The 19,442-nt window shown below is 50.9% G+C and overlaps 1 protein-coding gene across 1 annotated transcript in view; it reads left to right on the plus strand.

Moving 5' to 3' along the window:
• Nucleotides 1-19,091, plus strand: part of Il21r (interleukin 21 receptor) — a 34,860-nt gene extending 15,769 nt beyond the window's left edge. The window contains exons 2-9 of the mRNA XM_051192905.1: nucleotides 4,659-4,721; nucleotides 8,083-8,185; nucleotides 10,147-10,346; nucleotides 11,274-11,428; nucleotides 12,137-12,314; nucleotides 12,992-13,088; nucleotides 13,921-14,005; nucleotides 16,013-19,091. Of these exons, the coding sequence (XP_051048862.1) occupies nucleotides 4,673-4,721; nucleotides 8,083-8,185; nucleotides 10,147-10,346; nucleotides 11,274-11,428; nucleotides 12,137-12,314; nucleotides 12,992-13,088; nucleotides 13,921-14,005; nucleotides 16,013-16,756 (1,611 nt within the window). The 5' untranslated portion in view covers nucleotides 4,659-4,672 and the 3' untranslated portion in view covers nucleotides 16,757-19,091. The remainder of the gene's footprint in view (nucleotides 1-4,658; nucleotides 4,722-8,082; nucleotides 8,186-10,146; nucleotides 10,347-11,273; nucleotides 11,429-12,136; nucleotides 12,315-12,991; nucleotides 13,089-13,920; nucleotides 14,006-16,012) is intronic.
• Nucleotides 19,092-19,442: the final 351 nt, after the last annotated feature.

A 19,442-nucleotide genomic window follows, 5' to 3' on the forward strand; every position in this document is an offset into this window, starting at 1 on the left:
AAAAAAAAAAAAAAAAAAAAAAAAAACCTATTTTCCGGACCAGTGCTATCGTCACCTCTCTCTGGCCATGAATAGCAGTCCCTGTGTATCAGACTCTGAGTGATGTCACATGAGCTTTAGCTCCTGGCCAATCTGATAAAGTGTCCGTGGTAAGCCGATGTGGTTTTATTTGCATCTCTCTGCTCACTGAGAGGTTAGGCTCTGTGTTCTCTGTGGCCCTTGTTTCAGTCTCATTTGCTACCCCTAACCTTCTCCACTTCCCTCTGAGTTCCTGAAATGTGGTTAACTATTAGTCTGCATCATCCCAACCCCAGGCCTGGGGCCTGGTAGATTAACACTCTGATAGGTCCCCCATGCAACAATGCAGTCAACACTCACAACCAACTTCAGCTAAGGCCCTTGACCTCCACTGATAGTGGAGAACACAGAATCTGAGCGGCTAGGTAACCTGCCCAAAGACACATAGCTGGGATGTAGTAGATTTCAGGCCCTCTGCTTTCCACTGTGAAAGGTCTGCAGAAGCTCTTAGAACACCTCCTACCTTTCTTGTGAACCTCGTGTGCATCCCAGGAGAGGAGTCAGGGCAAAGAGGTCAGAGAGATTAGAAGACCCCCTTTGGTGCTGTGAGTGAGTAGGGAGGGGCAGGACACGTTCAGCACTGAGGTCACTGTTCCCTTGGTGCAACAGCCGCTGACTTATGCTCAGACCACGGAGCAGGCGTGTGGAAGCGCCCTCAAAGCCGAAAGCCAGCATCCCCACTTGATGCTAGCCATTCTTCAATATTTGTGACACCCTGCCCCCTACTTTAAAGAAAAACAGAGGAGAATCTCCAACTCCTGGAATATTGGGAAGGTGGTGTGGCTGGTTTGTACTTTCTTTCTGTCATCTGTTACATCTCACAGGGGTGGGCTAGCTTTCCAGCAAGCTAGTTGTGATTTGTTTAAGAAAGCTTTATGTAAGCCCCTGAGATGGCTTAGCAGATAAAGGTGCTTAGCTGGATGACTCAAGTTCAACACCTGGGACTCAAGCAATAGAGAGAACCAACTTTCAGGTTGTCCTCCGACTTCCATATGTGTGCTTTGGCATGCTCATGCACGCATACACTTGCACCAGAGCACACACGCACAAGACCAATGTAACTAAAACAAACATGTATCAGCTACCCTGATCCCACGGCTGCCTGATGCAACTGTTTTTACAAGCACAAAGTGAATTTCCCAAGGGTTCTGAGAGCATGGAAACTTTATCTTTGGCATTTATAGATGAGGGCCTGGGGCTCAGAATAGTTAAGCCACCTGCCTGAGATCACACAGTCTGGGTTTGAACTGAGGCTGTGCCAGCTCCATGGTGTATGTCCCCAGCATGCTGCCCACTGCCTCTTGGCTCCATCCTGGTTAACTGTCAGTGGTAATAATGTACTATTTTCTTTTGACACAAGTTAGTTGGAGTAAAACAATGTCTGGCAAGGTAAAGATAGTAAGTAGAGAAAACAACGTGGAAAGGTAATGAGTGAATGACAGAGGTTCTATAACATTCTAGCCCAGGACAGCATGTTAAGGATAGGAAGGGCTGTGGTTCAGGGAGAGGACTCAGCTTATGCAGAGGCAGACAGGCACCAGGGCAGCGGTGCTTGGGAGAGGGTACTTGTGCTGGTTGGTTTCTCTCAGCTTGCCACAAGCTAGAGTCATTTGGGAAGGGGGTACCTCAATGTGGAGAATGCTTCCATCAGACTGGCCTGAAGGCAGCCTGTGGGACATCTCACTGATTGATGACTGATGTGGGAAACTCAGCCCACTATGGGTATTGCTGTCCCTAGGCAGGTTCTGGGTTATAGAAGAAAGCAGACTTAGTAAGCCCTGGAGGAGCAAGCCAGTAAGCAGGGTTTCTCCATGGCCTCTGCATCAGCTCCTGCCTCCAGGTTCCTGCCCTGACTTCTCTCAGGGATGGGGTGTGACCTGAGAGCTATAAAATAAACCCTTTATTCCCTAGCTGCCCTTGGCCATGGGGTTTATTACAGCAACAGAAGGCAGAGAAGAGCAGTGGACCACTCAGACAGTTGCCAGGGCTCCATGTCCACACCTGACACCCCACGGGCTGCTCTCAGCTGTGAGGGTCAGGGGTTGAGGATGTGTCTGTTTCAGAGATGGCAACTGAGGCCAGTGGACAGAAGGGTCATAGATCAACTGGCTGCCAATGCTGGGCCCCTCCTTTACTCTGCTGTGCCAGGCCTCTTTGGCAAAAGCAGTGTTGGAGGATAGAGGTGTTTGGGCTCATGTTTGGGCTCATGTAAATGCAAGCTTCAATATGGACATCAGATAAAACCTGATCCATCTTTTTAAAGTAGTCCTGCTGTTGTGACTTGAATATGAAATGTCTTCAATAGGCTCATGTTTAAATATTTGTTCCTATGTTATGGGGTGGGGGGATCCTGGATGAAGGAAATTGGTCTCTGGAGTATGGACCTTTGCAGGTGATACCCACCTGGTTCCTGTCTTGCTCCCTGCTTCCTGGGCCCCCATAACGAGAACAGTCTCTGCTTTACCCTCCTGAGCTGCTCTACCACACCTTCCTGTTGGGACAGGCTGAACCCCCTGAAACTTCAGGCCAAGGTACATCTCTAAAAGACAACAAAGGTGGCTGCAGGTTTCTGACAGGTGCCCAGAAAAGCATCAGAGCCAGAGTTCTAGAGAGGAGCTCAGGTCAGATGCCACCAGCTTCCCTGAGCTTGTGTCTTGCCCTGTGTAGTCACTGTGGCAGAGCACAATGGGGCAAGTGGGTGCTTGGATTGGCCAGGCCTGGCTCAGTACCTGCTGTGGACCAGGCAGAGGGGCTGCAGTTTAGGAAGCATGTCATGAGGAGGGCCACCAATCGAGGTGGGCAGAGCAGCTGCTGTCTGCTGGTGGCTTGTGCAAAGCTGTGGTCTGAAGAGGAGGAGAAGAGGCTCTTGACAAAGAACAGAGGACTTCTACTTTTCCTGTGGCTGAGATATGACAGAGTTCTCTATTGTGCTGGTGGTGGCATCATAGATTGGTCACTGTAAAATAGGGCGCCCCTGAAGCCACCTCCTGCAGTCAGGAGTCGCCCCTTCAGACTGTAATATCAGCGTGGCTTAGTTCCTTCCGATTCTGTGACAAAACACCTGGGACGGGGAAATGAGAAGAAAGTTTACTCTGCTGAGATTCTGGCATCCGGGAAGCTCTGGAGAACGTGTATCGCCAGAGCATGGTGGAGGACTATGCAGGAGAACGCACAGCTGACGCACCAGCTTGGATTTCTTTCCCTTTCCTTTCCTCCCTTCCTCACCTTTCTTTTCTGATGCTGGGGGTAGAAATCAGGAACTCCCCTATGTGTAGGCAAATGCCGAACTCTGAGTTCCATTCCAGCCATGCTCCATTTAAAACTCAGCTAACGCCAGGATTGCCCCACCCTCATGCCCTCAGCTAATGCTTATCTCCCCCATTCTATTAAAGTGTCATTTGGGTGTTAGGTTCTGTCACAGACAGTTGGAGGGACACAGCCATTTGGGCAGGGGCCACCCAAAATCGGTGTTACTCAAAGCAGCAAGCTGACTTTTTCCATAACGTTTTATTTTAGTACTGATGTTAGAGCAATGACTATAATTACAATAGTTAGAAGGCAGAAGGCTGAAGCAGGAAGTTCACAGGATCAAGACCAGCCTTGGTTATAATAGTTAAGACTGTCTCAAGAGAGAAGGGAAGGAAAGGAGAAAAATATACCCTTGTGGAAAAAGTGTGCATCCACAAGCAGTAATTTTCAGACTGGGATTGGAGTCAAATGTTTAAGGCCATTTACAGAAAAACATTAAATAAGTAATTTTGAGGGTGAGATGCTTTGGAAGTCCCTTGGGCACACCGTTCTTGGGGTTCTGCTCTAGAGCCTTCTGCTTTAGCTCTGCGGTGTGATGAAGCTTACACCCAGCTTTCTCTACACATCACCTGGTTGTTACAAAGCTCTGGATAGGCCTTCATTGCTTCATTTTATGAGGCCCAGATACAGCAAGAGTCTGGCCTGGAGCACACAGATGGCCATCTGAACCTTGGTCTCCTACACTGTTTCTTTGATGATGGTCAGGTAGGACAGTCAGTGCTACTGGTTCTCGGGGAACCCCAGCGAAGCATTGTCTAATTGTGGGGTCAGTGATGGTGTCTGGGAAAAGTCGTGGGTCTGACCTGATTCATGCATGGGCTATATTCCCTCAAGGCCCTGATCTCAGCTCCATCCTGGAGGAGTGGGGCTCTTGAGCCTAGGCAGGTGATCCTCCTGGGCTAGTACTTCCACAAGCAAAGGGCAGGAGGAGCCTAGTGTTGGCCACCTGTGGGTTTCTGCCCATGGTTTCATCACTTCCTTGATCCTACAACAGCCTTTGTCCACTTCAACTGGTCATGGCTTTGGGCAGTTTTGTTTGGTGGGCTGGCTTTCCTCATGTGCCTGTGTAGGCTAGCTGGGTCTCCTATTGGAATAAGAAGTGTCCCCCCCCCCTTGACTGTGGGCTAACCTTATCTCCAATGTTCAACAGGGGGCATCTTTGTGAGCCTTGGACTGGTCCTCTGACATGGCAGGCCATATGCTTGGTGGGGAGGCTGCTTAGTGCATAGCCATAGCTGGTTCACTTCATATATCACACACTTGTCTTGCAGGTCTGGGACACAGCATGCCACAGGGCCCGGCTGCTCCCTTGCTCCTGCTGATCCTCCAGGGAGGTAAGTCCCAGTCCCATGGCAGCAGGGATTGGGGGGGCAGCCACGTGGCTCCCTGGTCATGGCTGCTGGCCACTGACTCACAATCTACAGCCTCTGTCTACTTGACACCAAAGCTGAATGCCTTGCTTTCCACTGACCAGAACCCAGGGAACCAAAGAGCTTCAGTAAACAGAAAGGCTCTCCACCATCATGGCCTTGGTTTAACCTCCATTCCTTAGCGCAAGATTCTCACTTGGGTCATGAACCTTCAGTAGGCTGGAGAAAAGGAGGAGGAGACAGAGGAGCCTAACTTCATTAGCAGTCCAGTGGGGGAGGCATCAGAGTTGCAGGGTAAGAGTCCTGTTGAGGGCATTCTCCCCATCAAAAGTCAGGAAATGAGAGGCCACCCAGGGTGAGGGGAACTTGACCTTCTGCAGACTCAGCAACATTTGCTCTGGTTTTTACCGAAATATCCAGCACTTTAAATAGCTCCCGCGGGAAACAGGCCCAGCTTTTGATTTCCCTTTCTGCTGGCGACACCCTGCCTGCTCTGGAACTCCTATAGTGCCTGCACGGGTGCAGGGGTAAGAGTGGGGCTTGGGTAACAGATTCCTGCCCCCACCAGCCCTAGGAGGCTAGAATGTCACCTCCTGCTATTCCTGTGGAGCCTGTTTAGGTTGCCAACAGTGGAGGAGACAGATAATGCAGACCCTGTGGCCACCCTGGGGAGGGCTGCCTGACTCTTAGGTCTGCCTCAGTCCCATGGCACTAAGACAAACTGAGGAACATGGGTAGGATGGTGGCTTCTGTGAAGTGCCTGTCATTACAGCATCAGGATCCACAGAAGGGACTGGGTGCAGCTGAGCGTACCTATTATCCAGCATTGGGGAGGTAGAGGCAGATCCCAGGGGCATGCTGGCCAGGCTGCATGGCCAAATGGGTGAGCTCCAGGCTGGGTGGGAGAGTCTATCTAAAAAAACAAAACAAAACCAAAAACAACAACAACAAAACAAATAAACAAAACAAATAAACAAACAAAAAAACCAAGGTCGAGAACACACTGAGGAAGATCTTTGTCTTCAATTCGCATGTGCACAAGCATGTTCACAAACCCACATACATATCCATATGTGTGCCTCTTGCAGTCTCAGGGCTGGGTGCTCAGGGCCATGGTGCAGTGTGCTATATGGCTTGTGAAACTCGGCATCTACTTCCAGTGTGGTGCTGGGCCCTTGTTTTTATGGGGGGGGGCAGAATGGGGACACAAGGAAAGGAATCTGGCCCCTCCAGCCACCATAATACCACTAGACTCCCATAGGGACTTGGAGACTGTTATCCTTGGAGGCCCCACCTCCTCACACACTCTGTGGCTGGAGTGTCTGATGGGACACATACGTCCTAATTTTAGCAGGGTCCCAGGCACCTGCTATGCTGCTGTTTGCTCATTCATTCATTCATTCATTCATTCATTCATTTTGGGGCTTTTGAGACAAGGTTTCAGTATGGTGTTGGAATCTCCCTGCCTCAGCTTGCTGCTGTGTGGAGTGGCTGCTTTATGTGGTAGCGCATAAGATACGGGCTTGACCTTGCCCAAATGTAGGTGTGGAGGCTGGGGACCTGTTCAGAGAGCTTAGGGATAGCATGGAGGCAGTTTTAATCCTGAGGCCATGGTCACCTAGCGAGGTTAAGGCTGCATCCTGAACATTGTAGTAATCTCTTCGGGAAGCCTGGGTGCCATCCAGTTGTGGGGTGCTGCCTGGCTTGTTCACTCACTCTAACCTTAGCAACCACCTCTCAGCAGACTGTGGGCTCTGCTTTTTCTGCCCCATGGCTTGTCCCATCCCAAGTTAGAGCTATAGCTCAGTGGTAGTAAGTATTTGTCTAGTGTGCACAAAGTCCTGGCACTATATACTGTGTTGTCCTTCCTTCTTCCCTTCTCTTTTCGTCTGTCTGTCTGTCCCTCCCTCCCTTCCTCCCTTCCTAGATGACAGCTTGCAGTAGTAAGGTCTCACCTTTCCTCAAGTGAGTTTCAGAGATGGAAATCAATTTGTTAGACATGGCAGTAAGCACCTTTACCTACTGAGCCATCTCATTGGTCCAGTCTCCACAACTTTTGGTGGAAGCTACCTAAAAATGGTGAAAAAGATTCTGGAGCAGCCTGGGAGAGAGTGCTGGGACTCACCAGGAGAGTGTGCCAGGCATATGCCTGGGAAGATGCTGCCCCCTGGAGAACAGAGCTCAGCAGCCAGGGAAAGCCATCTGCCCTTGGAGCCTTGGTGCTGTCCTTTACAGCCCAGGACTAGCCTTGGAATCTAGCTTAGAACTCAGACATGAAGTCCACTGTTTCAGGGTCTTCATGGGTCAGGAAGAAAACAGAAGAAGCCACTGAAAATGAACCCCTTTAATAAGCACATTTCCAGCAGGTGGGAAGAAGATATGGTGCTGGCATGCAGTTTTACAAAGCAAAATCCAAAATGGCTCTGCTCATTTGGCCAAACATTGAACAAAACTTGGACAATGACTGCATCCCTGATATATTGTCTTCTTACACATGAATACTGGATGCTGGGAACTTTCCCTCTGCCTCATCCCCACTTACCTTCCCTTTCTTGAACCCCCTTCAATTATTCTCTTTGATCCCCTAGACATCTTCCATAGCTACATACCTGACAGAGGGGTAATAATTCTCTACTAGTTTGCCTTAGTAATTAGTTATTTCTTCTTCTTTCTTTTTGAGACAGGGACTGGCTATGTAGCCCAAGCTGGACTTGAATTAGCAACCCACCTGCCTCCATCCCCCCAATGCTAGGAAGCCAGATGTGTCCCCATTCCTGCTGCACCTGTCATCTGGAAAGTGAAACAAATGGTTGGGGTGGTGGGGGAGAGGGTGAGGGTAGACGGGCTCTTCCAGCCAGCCCCTGCTGCGCCATCTGCTTTGGTCACATCTTGGTAGCAATGCTGTTGCTGGCAGTGGCACACCCAGCTTTCCTATAAAACGTGGAATTCCTCCCCACTCTTTCACGGGCCTCCCTGAGCACCTCCCCTTGATGAGGCTATGGGCTCAGACAACGACCTTTGCCACTCTTCCTGGTCTCAGGAATCTGTCCATCTGCCTATGGGGAGCTCAGAGTGTCTTACCCTCTGATGGGACAGTGGCCTGGAGATCAAACATGGGGCCCAATTCTACACTAGGAGAACCTCATCGTTATCATCAGTCTTGAAATGTTGGAACTCACACCAGGAGTTGCAAGTGACAAGAGTCCCTGTGGTCCAGGCTTTCATCCCAGCTTGTGACTCTGCCCAAACTTGTCCTCAGCCTCAGACAGTTTGCCCAGGTCTTCCCACTGTCTCTCACCCAAAAAGTCTCTTGCTGTCCCTCCAGCTTGGGGCTGCCTGGACCTCACCTGCTACACTGACTTCCTCTGGACCGTCACCTGTGTCCTGGAGACATGGAACCTCCACCCCAACACACTCACTCTCACCTGGTGAGTAGCTGTAGATGAAGTTTCTGTCCCACCCGATCTTGCTGCTGTTTAGTCCCAAACAAACACTCAGAGGATTATATTAATTATAAACTGTTTGGCCTATGGCTCAGGCTTCTTATTGGCCAGCTCTCTCTTAATTATTAACCCACTCCTATTAATCTATGTATCTCTATGTGGTCTTGGCTTACAGAAGAATGTATCTTCCTAGTGGTTACATGACATCTCCTCAAGACTCATTCTCTGTGTTCCCCTTCCAGCCTTCTCCTAGTCTGGAAGCCCTTCCTATACTTCTGCCTGGCTATATTCTGCCTGTCCATTGGCTGAAACAGCTTTATTCATCAACCAATAAATGAAACATATATTCACAGCATACAGAAGGCCATCCCCTATCTAGTAGCCATGCCTCCCAGGCTGAAGAACTTCTCAGAGACGGTGGCAGGATGCGAGAGAGCCCCAGGCTGAGCTGACCTGTGGCATGTTCATCAGGAAGCTTAGCTACGAACAAGGGCCTGCCCCTTCCACCAGCAATGTCACTCACAGAGACTATGAGCAGAGAGACAAGTCCCCACCTTACAGATGACCAAACTCACAGGACTCACCTGGGACACACAGACAGGAGGCCAAAGGCTGACCCCATCCACCCCAATGGTTACCCCAGGGTTCATACTCTCTTGCCCTCTTAGTCCTGCCTGGGTTAGCAGCCCTGAGATGGCCAGTCCCCAGTGATCGTCTAAGCACTGAGTAGGTACTGTGTCCTCGCCATGAATGATCTTGAAATTGTTGTTACCATGTTCCAGATGAGGAAGACTGAAGTTAGAGAGGTTTAACCACTGGCCCAAAGTCTTGTAGCCAGTGTGCTTATGGTCCCACATGCTGCTTAGGATAGAGACTACTTGCCCTTCATGCGTTCACCCAGACATGTTGTGGGGGTTGAGGACCCAAACAAGACTCAAGACTGTAGGGTGGGGAGCCAGGGATGTTCAGCTGAGCTGGTCAGGGCATCCATGGCAGTAGGCACAGCATGTGCAAACACCTTGGGGAGCAAGAGCTATGAGTGTAGTTCAGTAGCTGACTGTGACTGGGCAAGGGAGTCAGAGTAAGGGAAAATAGTAAACAGTGGGGTCAGTGGCTGTTGTAAAGGCCAGTTGTGCTGCACAGGAAAGGGCAGCAGCTATCAGGGAGCTTTGTAGTCCCTTCTGGCTGCTGCGTGAGAGGAATGGAACTCAGAGATAGTGGATAAGGGAGTAATACCTTCAAACAGCCTTAGAGTGGTCCAGGCTGGAGGCTTGCATGGGCAATGTTGTTCAGCAAGGTTTGCAATACAGAAAATTCAGCAAAGAACTAAATAAGTCTGCAGATCCACATTGGTCCTGGAAGGGGTTTGGGGAGGTCATGTTCAGACACTGAACGTTCATATGCGGGAGGAAGAAAATAAACTTCCCTAGATTTCTATAAATACTCTAAAACCCATCCTTTCTGCATAGTGGGAATTAAAGAGCCAAAGAATTTACCCACACACACACACACACCTGACCAGTGTCCCTAGAAGTTATACAGAGTAGAGAATAAAGCTTACATGCCTCTAAGTACAGACCTAAGCCTGCTCAGTGATGGTGGATGGAAAGGAGGGAGGAACTTTCCTAGGCTTCCTAGAAGACAGTCTACTCTCTGTGACAGACAGAGACAGGTTTAGGTGCAAGTCCCCAAAGCTGAGAGCTTCTGTCCTGGGCAAGGTAGTGAGCAGTTTGTCCTCTGAGGTATGCAAGCTGTGTCTGGACTCAGAGAGTGTTGGACGCCGCAGGGAGGGGACTGTCGCTGGGAGAGGGTTGATTGGACCATGACCCCCAGCCCTACTTCTAGCCCCTCTCACTCTCATACTTTGAGTTCCTGCCCTACCCTGCCCTGCCCTGGGCACTGAACTCCAATGTCCCCGGCCATGACTGGCCACTCTGTCCCTGAAGGCAAGATGAATACGAGGAACTGCAGGACAAGGAAACCTCTTGCAGCCTGCATAGGTCAAGCCACAACGCCACACATGTGCAGTACACATGCCACATGCCCTTGTCTGGATTCATGGCCGATGATGTTTTCGTTGTCAACATGATGGACCACTCTGGCAACAACTCCCAGGAGTGTGGCAGCTTTGTCCTGGCTGAGAGCAGTGAGTACCATGAACCGCAAGCTGAGGAGGACCCAGGACCTTTCTCTGACCTCAAAGCAAGCTTTCTCATGCCATCAAAATCTATTGACCTTCTAGTGTCCTTCTTAGATGCTGTTTTTAGCTAAGGTGTGATGGTTTGATGTGGAATTTTGTCTAAATGTCCAAGAGGAGCATTAGAGGCTTGGAAAGACATAAGGCGGGGCCCAGCTCAGCCCTCCCTGTCTGCCTGACCCTAGGCAAGGTATACCTTGTAAAGACCCATTAAACATGACCTCCTAGGGTTCTGCGTGTGGTAATGAGCATCAGTCAGCTAACACAGAACCCTCCCAGCTGGATGGAAGGGGCCTAAGTTTAGGAATGCCCTAGGGTGGATCTGGCTGCAGCTGTCCTCAGAACCTACACTGGGTGGAGGAGGGATCTGGAGCAGCAGCTTTGGTACATGGCAGAGTGTGTATCTGTTTATATTTATGCATTCCCATGTGGTATAGGGACCCTTCTTTAGGAGAGAAATTGAAAACAGCCTAATGGGGGCACCTTGCTTAGGCATGTTTCACATTAGGCACTAACATTAAATCTTAAGAAACTTCCTTCAGCTGTCTGGAGTTCCAGCTTTTGCTTTTCTTTTCCTTTTCTCCTAAGAAATCACGGAGGATCTTGTCTGTATGCCTGTCCCCTGCTGGGCTGGCTGGGCCTGAGTCCTGGCTCCTGCCTTTAAGCCTGGGAGCTCTCTCTCTTTCCCCACAGTTCCCAGTTCTGCCTCACTGTTTCAGCCAAGTGTTCACCCAGAGCTAGTCAAGTGAACAGGGGCTGTGGCTAGGGAGTATTTGTTCAAAGCCTCCCAGGGCCTTCGGGAAATGTCAGTGGGGGGCATGAACTCCGCTTCCTGCAGATTCTTACCCCCTTTCATCTTTCTGGGTCTTCCTCAAGTCAAGCCAGCTCCCCCGTTCAATGTGACGGTGACCTTCTCTGGACGCTATGTTATCTCCTGGCACTCAGATTATGAAGAACGTGCCTTCTACACGCTGAGGGGCAAGCTACAGTATGAGCTGCAGTATCGGAACCTCAGAGACCCCTATGCTGTGGTGAGGCGGCAAGGCTTTGGGGTGGGAGAAGCAAGGGTATGCAGGCAGGTCCCAGCATAGTAGGACAAGGAATAGGACTTGGCACTCCCTCCCAGGACATAGCCCTCCCCTACCTCCTCCCTGGGCCAGGGTACCCTGGCTATGTCTCCACCTTGACTTCTCCACTAAGGCCCACCTCATTTACAGTGGGGTAAGTTTAGGAACATTCCACTTGCTTCGAATGTGAAAGCAAAGCGGCTTAAGAGGGCACAGCTGGAAAGTTTCACAATGGCCCACTGTTAAACAGAGCTTTGGGCTTCTAGAATTATACATCTATTATAACAGTCCTGGTTGGAGATTTAAATAAAGGGCATCATCTAAAATATTCCCATGGAGACTTTTAGAGCTGTCCATTGACAAGATGGCTTAATTAGGACTTCCAAAAAGGTACACTGTTGAGGATGTTCTCTGTTATCTGAGACATGGTGCCCAGAGGCTCACTGTCTGTAAAACTTCTTGTTAGTGATGTGCAGGGGTGCCCATAGTTAATCCCAGGGCATTGTTAGTTGGGGGGGGGGATCCACTGCCACAGAGAGGGAGCCCTTTTTCAAGGCAGCCCTAGTCAGGGATGCATGCTTCCCATGGTGTCTGCCTGGTGTTACTCCAGTGGAAGGATTCTGCACCCCATTGATGGCCTGGATGACTACAGAGTTTCTTCCATCCTGGCAGAGGCCGGTGACCAAGCTGATTTCAGTGGACTCAAGGAACGTCTCCCTTCTCCCTGAAGAATTCCACAAAGGCTCTATCTACCAGCTGCAGGTGCGGGCAGCACCCCAGGCAGGCACTTCATTCAGGGGGACCTGGAGTGAGTGGAGTAACCCTGTCATCTTTCAGACCGAGGCTGAGGGTAAGTGTGACACTGATTGGAACCCCGCTTCTGGTACTAAATCTGGTCCTGCTGCAGCTTCACAAACCCCGAGGTTCCCAGCATGGCTGGGAAGTGTGTGCTCAGTTATTCATCCCCAGATAGATTCAGCTGCTGCTTCTGATGGTACATTTGACTCCTGGCTCTGAAGAAAGAGTCATTGCCCCATTTTACAGAAAAGAAAACTAAGGCTTAGAGAGATGACAACACTTGCCTGGGATGAGAATAAAATACCTGATATAATCGACTTGATAGAGTAGAACAGAAGGGTTATTTTAGCTTATGGCTTGGGTCATGATTGCAAGGTCCTGTTGCATTCAGGGGCGTGTATGATACTGTTTACTTCATGGTAAACAATCAGGAAGCAAAGACAGAGGAAGGGCTGGGACCACAATACTCTTCAGTGGGTCTATAATGACCTAACCTCCTCTGACTGGACTCTGAGTCCTGAGGTCCTACCACCTTTCAGGAGCATCCAGGCTGGGACCTTACCTCTGACACAGGAGCCTTTGGGTGGAGGGGTCATTCCACAAACCCCCAAGGGAGGGATCAGAACCCCGCTTCCTCCTAGCCCTCCATCCCACCCCCATCCCCAGCACACCCACCCACATAGTTCTAGGAGACTTTTCTGTTGGACCCACGGTTTGCTCTCTATGCAGAACCCAAGGCAAACTTGAACCGGCACCTGCTGCTGCTCCTGATTGTCTTGGCCCCTGTCCTGATTTTCATGGGTCTGAAGAACCACCTGCCTTGGAGGTGAGGCCAGGGACTTGGGGAGGAAGAGAAGGGGTCAGCCTGGGCTGCAACCCCTCCAACTTATTCTGTTGGGCAGGGGACTTGGTGAGAGTAGTGAGACTGATGAACAGCATGTGTGTTCCATGTGCTGGGCGCTGCAGAGCTCCTGCCCCAGCTCCATGGCTGCCGTGTGGCCGTGGCACACTGCAGATACCTTCACTCTTCATACAGGGAAAACTGAAGCACAGAGTAGTCAAACCACTTGCCCAAAGTCACACAACTATGAAGTGACAACAGCAGGGTAGAAACTTCATGTTCTTTGAGGGGACCTTGACTGTGACCTTATCCAGAGAGTGAACTTTGAGGCCCGAGGGGTAACCACTCGCCCCTCTCCATCCCTTCGATTCACAGGGCTTCTGCATGGCCAATGATTCAAAACAGAACACACCACCTTGGCACGGGTGCTAAGGCAGGCTGCTGTGTTCAGAGTCCTTTGATAGTGACAGGGTGGGGCTCTGCATACAGTCATTGTGTTCCCCTCCAATGAGATGATCGGATGGAGACAGAGAATCTGGAAGGAGAGACCAGGGTGCCATCCACAGCTGATGGGGGCAGCGTGGGCCTCTCCCAGCCCCCACCATGGCATGAGGAAGTCAAGGCCCAGCTCACACTAGATGGCAGAGGCAGGATCTTGAGAATGTGCACGAAGCTTGGGGGTGTGGATAACTGCTGCTTCCGTTTTACTGATGGTGGGCAGGGAGGTGTCTGGCAGTAGAACTGTTGCTTCTGCAGGAGTGAGGTCAGACCTCCTATTTGCTGCCACAGGGCTATACTTACCCCCCTTTCTTTTCAGATTATGGAAGAAGGTATGGGCACCAGTGCCCAGCCCTGAGAGTTTCTTCCAGCCCCTATACAGAGAACACAGCGGGAACTTCAAGGTGAGCCACCTTGGATGCATCTTCTGGAGGGTTTGCCCTTTGGGGAGCCCTACCAGCTCTCACCCTAACCCCAAGATCAGTCTGTGAGCCCAGAGTATTCAGGCCCAACCTGACCTAGAACCAGTCCTCAGTTTCCCTGTTCTGCAAAGTAAAGAATTGCTCTTAGATGCAGGCATCGTGATGTATTTCCAGCTTAGAGTTACTGTGGAAGTGGGCAAATTGGGGGGCCCTGGGTGCATGAGCTGGGTGCCCGGGGTGTCCTGTGGTGGCTTTGATCTCTGCTGGGAGCAAATCCTACCTGGGCAGGACCTGCCCTACCCCAGAACACATCCCTCTCCCTGCCACTACTGTCATTTGCACATCTGCCCAGCACTGCTGAGCAAACCCAGCAGGGCAGGAGGCACTAGAGAGAGGATGTGGTATCAGGATAGGGAACAGCCACCTGCAGCAGCCCACAAAGGTCAGATATCAGGGCATGCAGGGAACACCTGCTGTGCACCTGGCCTGTGGCTGCACCTTTACAGTCCTTACTGTAGCAGGTTCCCAGCAGCCCTAGGGCTCCAGGAGGACCAGGCTCAGAGTGGCCAGTGGGCCTTTCAGAGCAGGCTAAGGGCATGCCCACACCCCTTCCTTAACCCTGAAACTTAGCACTGCTACTCGTGTGTGTGTGTGTGTGTGTGTGTGTGTGTGTGTGTGTGTGTGTTGCACTGTCAGCAAACAAACCTTACCTCACTCAGTCTTCAGGGCACTGTTGTGGGTGGGTCCATTCCATACATGAGGGAAACGAGACACAGAGAGGGCAAGGGTCTAGCTCAAGGCCACAGAGCTAAGAAGTGACTCCAGGTCAGGGGTAGGGGAACATCATGGTTCTGAGATGTTTTATGAGGGGACCTTATCAGAACTGGGGTCTGTAGCATGAATTCTAGTTGGAATTAGTAACAAAAACCCAGAGACAGATATCGGGGATTAAAGCTGAAGATCAGAGAAGCAAAGTGGCCAGTCACTAGAAAGTTCTCACCTCTACCAATGCTCAGACTGAAGGGGTGATCCTGTCCTCAGACTGCATCTCCAGACTGCATCTGTCTACACCAAACCTCAGACTGCCCTGAGCTCCTGTCCCTCCCGCCTTATATTCCTCTCTAGTGCTGGGATTAAAGGCGTGGGATCCTAAGTGCTGGGATCACTTTTCTGTGAGCTGTTTCTCTTTTAGACTGGATCAATTTCGTGTAGCTCAGGGCAGCCTTGAACTAACAGAGATCCACCTGCCTCAGTCTCCTGAGTGCTGGGATTAAAGGTGGGCACCATCACTGCCTGGCCTCTATGACTAACTAGTGTGGCTAGCTTTGCACTCTGATCTTCAGGCAAGCTTTGCATGTTAGGTCATAAACAAAATATCACCACAGGGGTCTTAGTCTACAGGGTGATCTTTGTCAACCCAACGAAGACTCTCCTATCCTCATCAAGATGCTTGCAGGCAAGGGGCAAGAGGGTTTCAAGCCTTCAGGGCCAGATTCTCAGTCCTATAGGCTTTTCCATACAGCTCATTACTGATTCACCCCATCCATAAACATTTATGGTAAATCTACTGTGTGCCAGGTATTGAGGGCACAGCTGTGAGCAGGGCTCATTCCTGGCCAAGTGTTCACTTTTGTGTGGATACACAGCAGAACTGCAGGCTTCAGGAAGTGTCAGGAGACAGGGGATGTGCTGGGCCACTTAGACCTGAGGACTTAGGACCCTGGTTCCATCACCCAGCTGATCCTAGGCTGGGGCACTGGTTACTAGAGTGAATATGAGATGGAAGGCAGTCCGTCCTTACTGCAGGTAGGAACACAGCCTTTCAAAGAGAAGGACAGTATTAGGGGCCCACTGGACAGCACCCCCTCTGCTGGTGACTTGTTCCTCTGCTGTCCCTGTCTCATCTCTGTGTCCCAGTGTCCATGTGTCTTTAGCTCTGTTCACACCCAAGCATCTGCCCCAGCCCCTGACTATGTTTCTTTCTCACAGAAATGGGTGGATACCCCTTTCACGGCCTCGAGCCTGGAGCTGGCACCACAGAATCCCACAGCAACCTCCGTTCTACAAGTGCATGACAGCTGTTCGTCATCATACCCAGTCAAGGGAAAGAAGTTCCTGGGGCCACCGAGTCTGGAAGAGCAGCTGGAGTGTGACGGAGTGTCCGAGCCTGGCCACTGGTACACAGTTCCCTTGGCAGCTGTCCCAGGGCACTCAGCCTACAGTAGTGAGGAGAGAGACCGGCCGTATGGTTTGGTGTCCATCGACACAGTGACTGTGGGGGATGCAGAGGGCCCATGTGCCTGGCCCTGTAGCTGTGGGGCAGATGATGGCTATCCAGCCCTGAACCTGGATGCTGGCCCAGAGTCTGGCCCTAATGCTGAAAATCTGCTCTTGGTTACAAACACCACCTTTCTGTCATGTGGCTGTGTCTCAGGTGGTGGCCTCAGGTTGGGAGGCTCCCCAGGCAGCCTCCTGGACAGGTTGAGGTTGCCCCTTGGTGAGGAAAGGAACTGGACAGCAGGCCCACCCTGGAGAACTGGGTCCCCAGGACGGGGCTCCGAGAGTGAAGCAGGTTCACCCCCTGGCCTGGACATGGATACTTTTGATAGCGGTTTTGCAGGCTCAGACTGTGGCAGTCCCGTGGAGAGTGACGAAGGGCCTCCTCGCAGCTATCTCCGCCAGTGGGTGGTCAGGACTCCTCCACCCGTGGACAGTGGAGCACAGGCCAGCTAGCATACAATAGTTAGCTGTGGTGAGAAGAGGCCAGAAGACTGTAGTGGCTGGGTGGGCCTTTGAGCCTGACATTTACAGTGTGAATATGGGGGTATGTGTGTGTACATGTGCGGCTTGATTATGTGTTAGCACATCCATATGTGAGAAATGCCTGTACATGCGTCTTGTTCACTGTCATACCCGTGTATGTCTGAGCTCATTGTGTGCATGCATGAGTGTAGGTGTTTCTTAGACTCTTCCCTTGCAGACATGTGGGGTGGCCACAGTCAGTGTCAAGAGACTGGTCCAGATTGCTGCCCCAGGGCACTATCACAAAATCCAGGCTTACCAGGTACCATCTCCGGAACCTGTGAAGTCAGGGCTGTTACTGTCTTCTCTCCTTGGGCAGGGGATAGAGTAATGCCCATTGGAGTAGGAAGGTTGGGGGAACCTAGGGATGTAGCTGTGAACCCCAGCTTTGGTGGCTCCAGGCCATGCAACCTGAAGAAGCCACTTCGGAACCCTGCTGACTTTGCTTTCCTGGACATTAGAATGGCACAGCTACCCTACCTCAGCCTTACACAGCTTGTATTCCCTTTCAGCTTCTTGACATTTGTGGCTTCTAGGACCAGGTGAATGCCATGAGGTGGGAGGATGAAAAAAAAATCAGCCTATACCCATCTCATAGCCTGGTTATCTGTGGAGAATCCTGCCAAGGGCACTGAGTGGGTTTCTGGACTGTGATATACACAGTCTGGTCTCTCAGAAGCAGTACCACCAACCAAGGCTTTTTGTTGTTGTTTTGTTTGTTTTGGGTTTTTTGTTTGTTTCTGATTTTTTTCCTGGCTTATTAAAAATTGCTCTAAGTACTCAGGGAATTTATCAAGTGTCAGGCATGGGAAGAGGGTACAGAGGACATAACCCACAGGACCCTCAATGTCACACCCACAGAGTGCAGGGGACACAAAGGAGCCATCAAGAAGTAGTTTCTAGGGTTTGGAGAGATGGCTTAGTGGCCACTGGCTGCTCTTCCAGAGGACCCAGGTTCAATTCCCAGCACCACACAAGGAAGATCACAATTGTCTATAACTCCAGTTCCAGGGAACCTTAAACCCATGGCAAAAACACTAATGCATATTAAAAAAAAGAAAGAAGGAAGGAAAGAAAGAAAGGAAGAATGAAAGGGAGGAAGGAAGGACAGAGTAGCTCCTGGGCACTCTGCATCCAGTACCTGCTCTTCCTCTGCCTGTTCTTGGTGTCATATTAATCCTGGGGACTTAGGGAAGATGCCCTTGCATCCAGTGACTCCTGTGAGCATGCTGTGTGAGGAGAAGCTGAGAAGTATGTGGTGGTATTGGAACATTCCTCACTGGACACCAGTATAGGAGCTAGACAGTGCTATGATTGCTTAACCCTCTTGTCTTATTTCTCTTCCCTTCATCCCTTTGCTTCCTCCTCCTTCCCTCCTTTATCCTTTGTCCTTTTCTTCTTGAACACTCTGTTCTTCCTGCAAGGGTGCCTACCTGAGACGTGGGGTGGTATTTGCAAAACCAGTCCAAGGTTGAGGCAGTGGAGAGCCTGACCTGCTCTGGACACTGTGGGAAACCTCCATCCTGGCTGCAACTCCAGGGTGCAGCATCTCCCCTCAGTGGCTCAGAGAGAGGCTGTCTGTCTGTCAGTCTACAGAGCTGGACTGGAAAGCAATCAGCAGAAATCAGCCAAAAGTTCCTCGGCCTCACACATAAAACAGGGTAGCTACTAGAGTCACTTAGGGTATGCATGAATGTCCTCAGCAGCCAACTCAGGGCTGGAAAGTTCTGGAACACTGGTAGTTTCAACAGTGAGACTGCACCTAGGACCAGGGCATGTGAGGCTCTCAGACCAGCAAAAACCACAGCTCCTTTCCTTCACGTGCATAGAGCCCCACCCTGCTGCACTCCCCCTCCCCAGACACTCAGACCAAAGTGTGCTGTGGTTTTCACATCCTCTGGGAGCCACAGACTGCAGGTGCACTTGGCAGCTCTCCAGGGAGCCAGTTCAGTCCCCCAGCAGGACTGGGGGGCTGGGCAGGAAGAACATTCAGGGCTGACATGCTGCCCCTCACTGGCTCCATTTTTGAAGGAACAGCCTGTGAACAAACATGGATGCAAAGTTGGAGGCAAGAGCTGGACCCCTAGTATGAGTTACTAGTGGGTGGACAGGAAGAGGGTGAAGGGTTTGAAGGAATGACAGCTGGATGGAAAGACAACACACTGCACAAGAGTGGGTGGATCAGATATCCTCTATGAAGCCAGCTGCTGTCTGCCCCCAGTTTATCCCCATCCCTGCACACAACAGGTGCTTAATAAAGCTTTAAAGCCTGGATTGTAGCCTGTCTTGTTTCCAGGATCTCAAGCTGTGAACTAGATGACTCTAGACGGATGTCATTGGTGAGGGCTGTTGTCTGGCTGGGAGAAGCTGGCTAGCCACTGATGCACGGCATGAGGGTGAGGCTTTAGGAAGGAGGCAGTGTTTGTCAGACATTAGGAAATGAATAGGAGCTGTGATGTGCATCTCTAGTCCAGTGAAGACCTCCAGCAGGTGTGGCCAAGAAGCACAGCAATTGAGGAAAGTGGGACCCCATCACCTAAGCTAGTAAGGTGCTCTGCAAGGATGGGGGCTTCACATCATACTCCCCAAGAGTGCATGGCTATTGATGTCCAGGCTT

This window comes from Phodopus roborovskii, unplaced genomic scaffold, assembly GCF_943737965.1.
Source record: "Phodopus roborovskii unplaced genomic scaffold, PHOROB, whole genome shotgun sequence".
Classification (NCBI taxonomy): Eukaryota; Metazoa; Chordata; class Mammalia; order Rodentia; family Cricetidae; genus Phodopus; species Phodopus roborovskii.